The sequence below is a fragment of the Corythoichthys intestinalis genome, chromosome 8, assembly GCF_030265065.1.
Source record: "Corythoichthys intestinalis isolate RoL2023-P3 chromosome 8, ASM3026506v1, whole genome shotgun sequence".
Taxonomy (NCBI): Eukaryota; Metazoa; Chordata; class Actinopteri; order Syngnathiformes; family Syngnathidae; genus Corythoichthys; species Corythoichthys intestinalis.
Genome location: NC_080402.1, coordinates 2,083,944 through 2,096,300, shown reverse-complemented (window position 1 = coordinate 2,096,300; position 12,357 = coordinate 2,083,944). Strand labels below are relative to the sequence as shown.

At 42.8% G+C, this 12,357-nt stretch overlaps 1 protein-coding gene across 2 annotated transcripts in view; it reads left to right on the top strand.

Moving 5' to 3' along the window:
• Window positions 1-4,709: 4,709 nt before the first annotated feature.
• Window positions 4,710-12,357, top strand: part of dpy30 (dpy-30 histone methyltransferase complex regulatory subunit) — a 12,582-nt gene continuing 4,934 nt past the window's right edge. The window contains exons 1-2 of one of the 2 annotated variants that reach the window (XM_057843851.1): window positions 4,710-4,830; window positions 5,107-5,144. In XM_057843851.1, the coding sequence (XP_057699834.1) occupies window positions 4,821-4,830; window positions 5,107-5,144 (48 nt within the window). In that variant the 5' untranslated portion in view covers window positions 4,710-4,820. The remainder of the gene's footprint in view (window positions 4,831-5,106; window positions 5,145-12,357) is intronic. The other variant, XM_057843852.1, reaches the window with a different exon arrangement.

Here is a 12,357-nt window from a genome sequence, read left to right as displayed (position 1 = left end):
TATATTTAACATTTGGATTTAAGATATATATTCAACATTTATATTTAAGATATAAATTTAAGATTTACATTTAAGATTTAAATTAAATATTTAGTTCTGGATTTAATCATTCAAGTCCAATACTTATTACTTAAAAATAAATATTTAAGTTGCTAAATAATGTAAATGTGCAAAAAAAAAATTTGACTCTACATTTTCACACTAAATTTTAAACACTGTGTGCCGCTAAATGTGAGAAAATGTCATAATTTTAATCATTGAGCTGCTTTACAAACGGCGCCCCATACCCGCAGAGACCGAACAATGTGTCTGCAAGTCCTCCATCGTGAAACCCAGAAACCCATTTTAATAACAGATTCATCGTTCAGCTACTACGGTTAGCTTCAAATGCTCGCCATCTGGTTCCTGTCTTCCTCTGTGAAAGCAACCTTTCAAAATAAAACATTTGCCTTTACTTTGGAAATCAAACGTCGATGGTTTCTGACGGATGCCGGAAACGGTCACCCATTTCAGTCGGTGCCTTTTCTGCATTGTCAATTTGAAACAGTGTCTCACGACGGGAAAAAAACAGCTTGGAATCGAAAAAGTAACCAACGGATAAACAAAAATGCGCTGAGTGAAGGAACTTGCTACTTTTGAGGGTTCCAAGAACGGCTTCCGAAAAACATCTGTCAAAAGAAAACATTTGTCTCGTCCCTCCTGTCTGTTAGTTCTTACTAAGGAATAGAATACTGCTAACGACACGGTGACGACCTGAAAGGAATTGTGGGATATTTGTCCGGTTTAGGAATGGGTGGCTGACGTCAAAGTGTGTAAAAACAAACCTCCCGATAAATGTGTAAATAAAACGTAGATGTCAAAGCGCACCAAATGCCGACAACGCCGGTCCGGCTTCTCGTCTCGTCTCACTGGCGAGCGTTTCATTGGATTTGTTGCTGTGACTGTTTCTTTTCACTTGTATGCTACTACTTCATGTCAATTGCTGAATAAAATGTCTCTTTGACGGTCAGTGTGGACGTTCCCTGATTGAAGACACTACGTCCTTGTGGTTATCAGCGTCCACGCTTAAAAAAGACACGGACAGAGTCCCGGTGGCCTCACTCGTGGCGTTAATAGCCCAGGGTGTCAGTTTTGCCCCCTCCTAGCTTTTCGGCGGCAACTTACTTCCAGGCAGAGGTGGGAAGTAATGCGCAGTGGTGGATGAAGTTTTTACTTGCAGTGCCCTCCATAATTATTGGCACCCCTGAAAAAGATGTGTTTTTTAGCTTCTAATATTTTTTTAAAATTCAGATAATATGGGACCTTAATGGAAAAAAAGAGAAAAATCCAACCTTCAATACAAGTGCATTCATTCAGTGGGGAAAAATCTTGGTCTCACACAAAAATACACACGTTCCCAGGCTTCAAATGGGACCGTGTGCTTTGGTCAGATGAGATCAGGATTGAGCTTTTTGGCAACAAACACTCTAAGTGGGTCTGGCGTGCCACGAAAGATGCGCATGCTGAAAAGCACCTCATACCCACTGTGAATTATGGGGGTGGGTCAGTGATGCTGTCGGGCTGTTTCGCTTCCAAAGGCCCTAGGAACCTTGTTAGGGTGTATGGCATCATAAATGCTTTGAAAATTCCAATCTGGTTTTCGTCCATCCCACAACACCGAGACAGCGCTCATCAGAGTCACCAATGACCTTCTGATGACCTCTAACTCCAGTTCTACTTCCCTCCTTATCCTTCTCGACCTCTCTGCTGCATTTGATACTGTTGATCATCACATCCTCCTTCACCGCCTCCAACACGATATAGGTATCTCTGGCACTGCCCTACAGTGGTTTAACTCATACCTCACGGGAAGGACCGAGTTTGTAGCCCTGGGGGATGCTAAATCCCGCCCTAACACTGTCGTCTACGGAGTCCCCCAGGGCTCTGTGCTCGGTCCAACCCTCTTCACCATTTACATACTACCCCTCGGTCGTGTCGTCAGCAGGCATGGAATACAATTCCATTGCTATGCTGACGACACACAACTATATTTCAAGGTCACTCCGTCCTCCACCACCTCCTCCTCTGTTTCTCAACTTGACTCCTGCCTGGAGGAGATAAAGGCTTGGATGAGTGAAAACTTCCTGCAGCTGAACAGCTCCAAAACAGAAGCTATTCACATTGGTACCCCTCACCAGCTCCGTTCCGCCCCCATTTCCTCAGTCTCCTTTTTCGGCCACAAATTTTCCCTTTCCCCTTCTGTGACTAATTTGGGAGTCAGGTTTGACCCCCATCTTAGCTTTAACAACCACATCAATTGCATTTGCAAAACCTCCTTCTTTCACCACCGCAATATTGCCAAACTCCGGCCATCTCTCTCCCGTCCTGCTGCAGAGAGACTCATCCATGCCTTTATCTCCTCCAGGTTGGACTATTGCAACGCACTCCTCATCGGGATCCCTGGCAAGAGCCTACAAAGGCTTTAGATTACTGAAGTAAAGAAACGACCCAGGACATGATGGAGTGACTATGGATCTCGCCGGAGGAGCTGGTTGAAGTTTGAGGGCTTCCCTGCTAAAGCTGCTGGCCCTGCGACCCGACCCCGGATTAAGCGGTAGATGATGGATGTATGGATATGAAAGGAAAAAAATTACTCAAGTAAAAGTGTCCTGGGCTCCCGGGACCTCCTGCCGGTGAGACATTCCCGGAACACCTCGCCAGGGAGGCGTCCAGGAGGTATCCAAACCAGTAGCGGCTTGACCCAGAGTCCCTTCCGGATGACTGAGCTTCTCACCCTATCTCTAAGGGAGAGCCCGGACACCCTGCAGAGGTAACTCATTTCGGCCGCTTGTATCCGGGATCTTGTTCTTACGGTCACGACCCACCATAAATCTGGGGTCGTGCCGCGGGGGCAGCGGCTTCAGCAGGGAAGCTCAGAATTCCCTCTCACCACTTACCTCAACCAGCTCTTCCGTGGGATCCCGAGGTGTTTCCAGGTCAGCCAAGAGACAGTCTCTCCAGCTTGTCCTGGGTCGTCCCTGGGGCCTCCTGCCGCTGGGACATGCCCGGAACACCTCTCCAGAGAGGCATCACCACAACAGAACGGTGCAAAATACACATCAGTGCAGACGCCGCACCGATCCACCTGTCAAACTCCCGTTCCCTCCTGCCCTCACTCGTGAACAAGACCCCAAGATACTCCTCCACTTGGGACAGGGCACGCCACCCTTTTCTGACGGAGGACCATGGTCTCAGATTTGGGGGTGCTGATCTTCATCCCAACTACTTGACACTCAACTGCGAACCGCTCTAGTGAGAGTTGAAGATGAAGAAGACGGCTTGATGAAGCCACAACAGCAAAAAGCAGAGATGCAAGCTGAGGCCACCAAACTGGACTCCCTCAACGCTTTGGCTGCTCCTAAAAATTCTGTCCATAATGGTTATTAACAGAATCGGTGACAAAGGGCAACCTTGGCGGAGTCCAACCCTCACTAGAAACACATCCAGCTTACTGGAAAATATGTGGACCAAACTCTTGACACCGGTTGTACAGGGACCAGCCTTACCAAAGGACTCAGTATCCCATACTCCTGAAATACGCCCAACAGGACTCCTCGAGGGACATGGTCGAATGCCTTCTCCAAATCTACGAAACACATGTAGACCGGTTGGGCGAACTCCAATGCACCCTCGAGGCCCCTGCTGAGGGTGTAGAACTGGTCCACTGTTCCACCGCCCGGACGAAAACTACACTGCTCCTCCTGAATCCGATATTGGACTTTCCGATGGACCCTCCTTTCCAGCACCCCTTATGATAGACTTTACCAGGGAAGCTGAGGAGTGTGTTCCCTCTGCAGTTGGAACACACTCTACGATCCCCCTTCTTGAAAAGGGGGACCACCACACTGGTCTGCCAATACAGAGGCACTATACCCAACGTCCAGGAGATGTTTTAGAAGCGTGTCAGCCATGACAGCCCCACAACATCCAGAGCCTTTAGGAGCTCTGAGTAGATCTCATCCACCACCGGGGTCCTGCCACAGAGGAGCTTTCCAACCACAACAGTGACTTAGATAGGAGAGCCCACCTCGGATTCCTCAGACACTGCTTCCTCAAAGGAAGGCGTGTTGGTGGAATTGAGGAGGTCTTCGAAATATTCTCTCCTCCGACCCACTACGTTGAGGTCAGCAGTACCCCATCTCCACTATACACAGTGTTAATGGTGCACTGCTTTCCTCTCCTGAGATGCAGGATGGTGGACCAGAATTTCCTCGAAGTCGTTTTCCATATTGATGCTGCATTCATGTGATATTGTAGTAATCGAAAAAAATGATTATATAAAAAGTGCCAAACTTGTGATGTATCGTTGGAACATTAAAATAGGTTACTCTTCTTTGTAGCAAGTTAGGAACCAGGTTTTTATCCCAGAATATGACTTTACAACACATCAGAACATGTGAACTGAGATCTCCCGATACCCTTGAACACAACATATCTCACCAAGTTGCCTCGCGGAAGTCCCAACTCACAGCCAAAGTTACGTGCATAAATTACCATATTAAGGAGCCATGTGCAGATTGTTTATATAGCACGAATAGCGTAATATGACCAAATTAAATAGGCGTGTTCTGTATTTTATGATATGAAGATTTAAAACTCCAAAGTACTTGTTTTAACCGAGGAAATTTATACTGGGTAGAGCTAGCAAATCACGACACGATTTGCTAGCTCTACACCGGCTTTGTTTTGAAGGCGGAGGAAGAGCCGGAAGCCAAGGTGACGTCACCGGAAAGTGACGTGCTTTGAATGGACAACTGGCGGATCCCCAACCCGAAACAAACATGACGGACGGTGAGTTTATACTGGTTTATTTTCTTCTTTGGAATCTTTTGACTGGTGACGACGAAGCTTTGGCTTAAAGCGCTCCTCTCGCTCAAAAAAAGGCGTCGTCCGTTTGGTTTTGGGGGAAAAAGTCTGATGCTAAGCTAGCTTGCTACCCAGCGCCTATCTGTTCTTTTCCAAAACACGCAAGCGATTTCGGCCGACTCAAAGCTGGCCAAGTTTTACTGATAGCAGCCAAATTGAAGCTGGTTCCCTTGTGCTCATCGTCTCCCATTTTGTTTGCAGAGAACGCCGACGCCGAACAGGCGATGGAGCACGCCACGGTGAGTCCCACCCCCCTTCCCGAACGGAAGGCAAACAGCCCATTGTTCCAAGGTTGCCGTTGAAACTAGAAAAATGTCATTTCGATGGTATTTTTGCATTAATGGTTAATATATCGGGTCAATTCTTGTTGATTTTGAGACATCTCGGACTTCCTGTTGATTTGGGGGGATTATGGGTTCACTTTCAGTTCATATTGGGTCACTTCCTGTTGATGGGGGGGATTTCATGGTCAGTTACTGTTGTTTTGAGACCTCTCGAGCTTCTTGTAGATATTAAGTCACTTCCTGTTGGTATGGAAACATTTTGGGTTCACTTCCTGTTCATATTGGGTCACTTCCTGTTGTTTTCGAGACATCTTGGACTTGCTTTAGCTATTGTGTCACTTCCTGTTTACATGGGGAATTTCGGGGTCATTTACTGTTCATATTGGGTCACTTCCTGTTAATATGGGGACATTTTAGGGTCACTTCCTGTTGTTTTTTGAGGCCTCGTGAGCTTCTTGTAGATTTTGGGTCACTTCCTGTTGATGTGGGGGAATTTCAGGTTCACTTCCTGTTGGTATGGGAACATTTTGGGTTCACTTCCTATTTATATTGGATCACTTCCTGTTAACATGGGGACATTTTAGGGTCACTTCCTGTTGTTTTTGAGACATCTTGGACTTGCTGTAGCTATTGTGTCACTTCCTGTTGTAGGGAAATTTCAGGGTCACTTCCTGTTGACATGGGGAATTTCGGGGTTGTTTACTGTTCATATTGAGTCACTTCCTGTTAATATGGGGAGGGGTTCAGGGTCACTTCCTGTTGTTTTTTAGGCCTCTTGAGCTTCTTGTAGATTTTGGGTCACTTCCTGTTCATATTGGGTCACTTCCTGGTGCTATGGGGGGGAATTTCAGGGTCACTTCCTGTTGTTTTCAGGCCTCTCGAGATCCTTGTAGATATTAGGTCACTTCCTGTTGATATCGGGACATTTTGGTTCACTTCCGATATTTTAGGCATCTTGGACTTGCTGTAGATATTAGGGCTGCAGCTATCGAATATTTTAGTAATCGACTGAAAATTCTATTGATTAATCGAGTAATCGGATAAAACATATATTTTTAGGTAAAGAGCAATTATAAATATACATGAGAATTGGAAAACAAGACATTTCATCTAATCTTGAACCATTTTCAGTCAATCAATGTCTTTATTTTCGATGTGTATTGTTGAAAACAGCCAACAATTGCATCTCAGATGTAATTAGAATAAAAAAAAGACTAATGCACTGCTTTCACTCAAAAAACCTTTAGATCATATATAGGCTCGAGCATATGACGTGGCACTCGCGAGGTTTCCGCCGCTATCGCCATTGTGGAAGCGAGAAACATAAACTGAGGCATTTCAACACAGGTCGCTCTTTAAAAATGGTTGGAAATTATTGTGCGGTAAAGAATTGCAACAACCGATCGAATAGAAAGGAGAATGTACAGCTCGACGGAACACCACTGAGTTTCTTCCGGATCCCTACATGGAGAAAAGGCGAGGGAAAGCTCATATCTGAACTTACCAAACGTCGAAGATCAGAAGGAAGGGCATAACGTTTGATTCTCCAGTTACACACTGAGTTTGCTCTATGCCCTTCCACTCCGGTAAGTTAATTTCGTTTGTTTACGCAAATTTCAGTAACTTTACGCCCTAAGTCGGCCTGTTGTTAGCTATAGCTACAGCTAAACAACTAGCATGCATACATGTGCATTGTCTTCCTAAGACATAATTCCTGTCGTTGCTAAATGAAAAAGCTATAATATTTTGACGTGAGAGAGTGGCAAAGAATTTGTACACAGGCTACATTTTATGCAACAAAAAATTTGTGCATCCGTGGTCACAGACTAATGTAAACACACATTGCCTACCTTTGCTAGAAAGACGGTGTTGCCGTTTTCTATGGTCATAATGTGAAGATCCTGCACCCATCCGCAGCAAAACTGTTCGTAGCTTTGTAGCGATTTGTAGTTTCGGAATTGCTGATGAGTGTAGTAACATACACCAAACACTAAATACAGCATGATGTCCATTTCGCGTAGTGGTGGAAGCTTGTCGACATCTTCATTCCATTTGTGTTCGGCTTGCTCGTGAGGGTCAACATTGTTCACATCCTTAAAATTGCTCACATATCTGTCCTTTGCCGTGGTAACAAGTTTGTCTCTGTATCGAACTGGCAAGTTTTCCCTACATTTTTCCATCTTTGGCACTCATAGTTCAATTATATTTGCCGTTAAGTTTAAATGTCCCGTGATGCAGACGTGCTTCCGCAATGGCTGCGTTGTCGCAAATCTCGCACGATCCCGTGCTGCTGTGACGTAAACGCTCAAGCCTAATATATATATATCTTACCTAAAAATGCCGTTACGCTTGATAACACACATCACTTAAAAGTTAGGATTTTTTCCCACGTGTTTCAATTGAATTTCTATTTGTGTCAAGCTATTTTTAAGTTCTAGTTCAGTTTTAAGTTAGTCTAAACTGCTTCTTGTTTTTGCAGTGTTCAAAATAAATGTATGATACCTGCTGTATTGGAGCACATTAGGGACCAGTGCTACTTGGTGTTTTATCCAGCAATGACTACTGAGCTAAAATTGATAGTTAGCATGATTGAGTTTTTATTTTACACCCTCATCACTCCACAACGCTATGGTATGTTAAAGCCTGTATGTAAGACACGTTAGCCACGCATCGACAGTGGTCATAATGAATAGAAACCTAGCCCTCCGCAGGGCTAACGTTACGTGAGCTAGTGACAGTAATGTTAATCTTATTTATTAGCGCTTAGCACTCTACTGCTTTAAGATGGCGGCTGTTTACCAACGCAGCTGACTGTGTCATTTCATATCTAGTTCAACATACATGTGATCTCTGAGATGCATCAGACGCTACCTGCTACCACCATAGCATCATGCGGGCTAGTTTATAGAAACATCGGCGTCGTTTGTAGCGGCTGTCAGCTGCAGTAAGTTTTCTTTTCTTTTTTTTTTTTTTTTTCTTGTCGATATTAGGTCACTTCCTGTTGATATGGAGGGATTTCAAGGTCACTTCGTGTTTTTGAGGCCTCGAGCTTGTTGTAGATATTGGGTAACTTCCTGTACGTATTGGGGCATTTTGGGTTCTCTTCCTGTTCATATTGGGTCACTTCCTGTTGCTTTTGGGGCATTTCGGGATCACTTCCTGTTAGGGGTGCACGATATCCATTTTTTGAAACTGATACAGATATCGATAACTTCCTGCTCCTCAAGGCCGATACCGATACGATAACCGATAATATATATATATGTATATATATATATATATATATATATATATATATATATATATATATACTAGGGCTGTCAAAATTATCGCGTTAACGGGCGTTAATTAATTTTTATAATTAATCACGTTAAAATATTTGACGCAATTAACGCAGATGTCCCGCCCAGACAGATTTAAATGACAGTACACTGAAACGCTCACTTGTTGTTATGGAGTTTTGCCCCCCTCTGCTGGCACTTGGGTGAATGACCATCTCGCATATTGCCTCAGACAGATTCCAATGAGGCCGTTTATGGACATTAAGAGTGAAGAGAATGCCACCGGCCGCTTGGGGGCAGCGCCGTTCCATACTCATGTTATTTCTTCTAAACGTGGGAGAATTAGTAGTTGTGAGACGTTTATGCTGTATTCACAATGCAATGCAAATTGCTATTTGTGCTTCACACATATTTCGGTAAGTTTTCTTTTAGTGGCAATTATGTGTCTCTTGTTGTATTTTGGGTAAGATATGTACAGATATATGTTATACAGTAGAGGCGAGTGGACGCAGGCGTTCTTTGGACCGCGCTGTTTATTGGCAACTCCTTCACAACAAACATACGGTGGGGAGAACAAGTATTTGATACACTGCCAATGGGTTTTCCAATAGGCAGTGTATCAAATACTTGTTCTCCCCACTGTCAGTATTGTTTAGTGAAAGCACAACAAAAATAATATTCCTATCTCTCCCCAAAAAAATAATGTTCACAAAAAGAAAAGCACTTCAGTCTATAGTAATGAGGCCCTATTCTAACACACAGTTAAACAACAATGCAAAATGAACTGGCATTCCATATCAAAATAGCTATGTAAAATACACGTAAAACTTAGACTTTGGTCACTCTATTTTTATTATTGTTATTTTTATTCTTATTATTATTATATTAACTCTACTTTTGATTGAAAATTTTACAAATTTTATTCAAACAAAAACATGAAGAGGGGTTTTAATATAAAATTACTATAACTTGTAACTATAACATTTATCATTTAAGAACTACAAGTCTTTCTATCTGTGGATCACTTTAACAGAAAGAATGTTAATGCCATTTGTGGATTTATTGTTACAATAAAAAAATACAGTACTTATTTACAGTATGTTGTATGTATATATCCGTCGTGTGTCTTATCTTTCCATTCCAAAAATTTACTGAAAAATATGGCATATTTTAGAGATGGTTTGAGTTGCGATTAATTACGATTAATTAATTTTTAAGCTGTAATTAACTCGATTAAAAAATTTTAATCGTTTGACAGCCCTAATATGTACACACTTTTTAAATGTATATTCACCCGAGTTTTTGAACACACGTAAGTAAAAAATACTAGTGGTGGATTCAGCATAGATTTGCCTTTGACCTAACCAGAATTTTCATGATGACATGAACATTATGATGATGAACTAAGGCCATGTCCACACGTAGCAGGGTTTTATAAAAACGAGGATTCGGCCGTAATACGTCGGGGGAAAACAATTGTGTCCACACCTGCACGTTTGTGCAGGAAAAAAAAAACTTCCATAGCCAACCGCTTTCATTCATTTTTAAGTACATTCAAAACAATAAAATAACTGTCCAAAATACCCATTATTCAATAAGAAGCACAGCAAGAGTTTGTTTAAAAAAAAAAAAAAAAGGAAGCAAAAAAGTGCCTGTTTAATATACTCCAAATGTAAAAATTGGTCTCGTGTGACGTGAGGACAAAATTTGTCGCAGCCAGTGACGTAAATCTTCGGTTATCAGCGTCCACATGATGGAGCCACAAACACAGAATTCGCAAATCTTCACCTTCCCCGTCGTTTTTAAAGTGATCCTCGATTTTAAAGACATGTAGGCTCTAATAAATCACAATTGTTCTCTTGTATTAAAATATGTCGTTAGAAACACATAAAATGTTAAATCAATGGAAATATTTTATAATATTTAGTGCATATTTTGACCGATAGTTGGCGCCATGTTCTGCGGGCGCGGAGTGATGACGTAGATGATATTTTTCCAATCGTGTAGCGTGTGTACAACAACTGTGTATTACTGGCTTAACTCGCGAAGTAAAATGTGCTGCTTATGGATGCAATTTCGAGTCAAATGGAAACAAGGAGAGTGATGCGAGTCTCCACAAATTTCCTGTTGACAAGAAGAGGAGAAAGGTTTGGGAAAATGCCTGTAGACAAGCAAATCTTCCCAAACAACCAAGGCTTTGTTGTCGCCATTTTTCTCCTACCGCGTTTGAGGATTTTAGTAGATGACAACTAATGAAAGATCTCATCGGAGCGGCTAGATATAAGCGCAGACTAAAACCAAATGCTGTTGCAACTATTTTCCCGCACAAGAAGCCTCAGCCTGCTCGGATATCGAGTGAAATGCGCGCAATGAAGCGAGACGGACGAGACACTCTGGCCGCCCTCTTAAGCACCCAAGCCGCTCCTGTCGCTACAGCGGGAGGCGAACCTTCGGGCGTACCGCTAGTCACAGAGGAAGCTAATAATTCACCTCTACTGTCAGTTCATCAGGCAGTGTGTGTTCAGTATTCAGCTAATATGAGTGATGCTGCCACTCAAACTGATCAAAGCACGTCCAATGCAATTCATTCAATGCAACACAAATGTCCCAACCCCATTGATAAAGCAATAAATTCTCATCGCCGGAATGGCATACATGTGAAGTCAAAATCCATTTTAGGGGACTCCCTCTGAAAGCTCATCGCGAGAATGGCAAGAGTGCCAAACAGTAATCAGAGAAAAGGGTGGCTACTTTGAAGATACTAGAATATCACACGTTTTTAGTTATTTCACCTTTTTTCTAAGTACACAATACACACGTGTGCATTTGTAGCAAGTTATAACAGAATTCACCGGCGGAAATTATGTTGGCACGTTGTGTGGTTGGGGGGGGGTACTTTGTGAATGGAACAGCTGGAAATAACTGTTACCTTCCGCGGGTCGCATGCCAGACAGACATTGCTATTTCTTGCAGCCTAAATGTCAATAAAACAACGCGGATTAGCTCCGTGGTTTGATACTCCGCATCCTTCCCTAGCTCGCCACACATTCATAGTTTTATTGCCTTCAGTGAGAGTTTATAATGTCAATGGTCAAGAAAATAAAAAGGCACGAATGCCAATGTGTTTTGGCCTGTACTGTATGTAAAGCATACGACAGCTCTGGATGCTAACAATCTACACAATTATATTGGAATGAGTTTGATGACGCAATAACTCACCTTGAAGATCTGCTGACAAAAACCTGAGTTCTCGACAACATACGCTCTCTCGCTCCGTTGTCATCGAGATGCACTTGCCGCAAGTACACCAGAAGTTTAGCCCAACTCTTGCCTCATCAGGTATTTCTTGCTCTGCATTTCGCCTTTGCTGCTCGTCTTGTGAACGACCGACAGTGCTGTCCTGCTCTTCACTTTTCCGCTCTGGTTCAAATTGGAAGGGACGAACTGACGAGATGTTGCTAATGAATGACACGCCGAAGTCCGGCAGCGGGATTTGTGACGTCACAGCACTGCGACGTCAACAACCATGGCGAACAATCAGTTAAAATAATTTTACAAATTTTATTAAAACGAAAACATTAAGAGGGATTTAATGTCAAATTATTAAAACTCATACTAAGATGTATCTTTTAAGAATTACTTGTCTTAAAACTAGAGGATCACTTTAAGAACCCTGATTTAGATCTGCGTGTTCGTGTGGATGATAGGTCAAACCGTAGAAAAATATCTTTGCCAAATACCCTGCTACAGTGCCTTGCAAAAGTATTCGGCCCCCTTGAATCTTGCAACCTTTCGCCACATTTCAGGCTTCAAACATAAAGATATAAAATTTAATTTTTTTCTCAAGAATCAACAACAAGTGGGACACAATTGTGAAGTGGAACAAC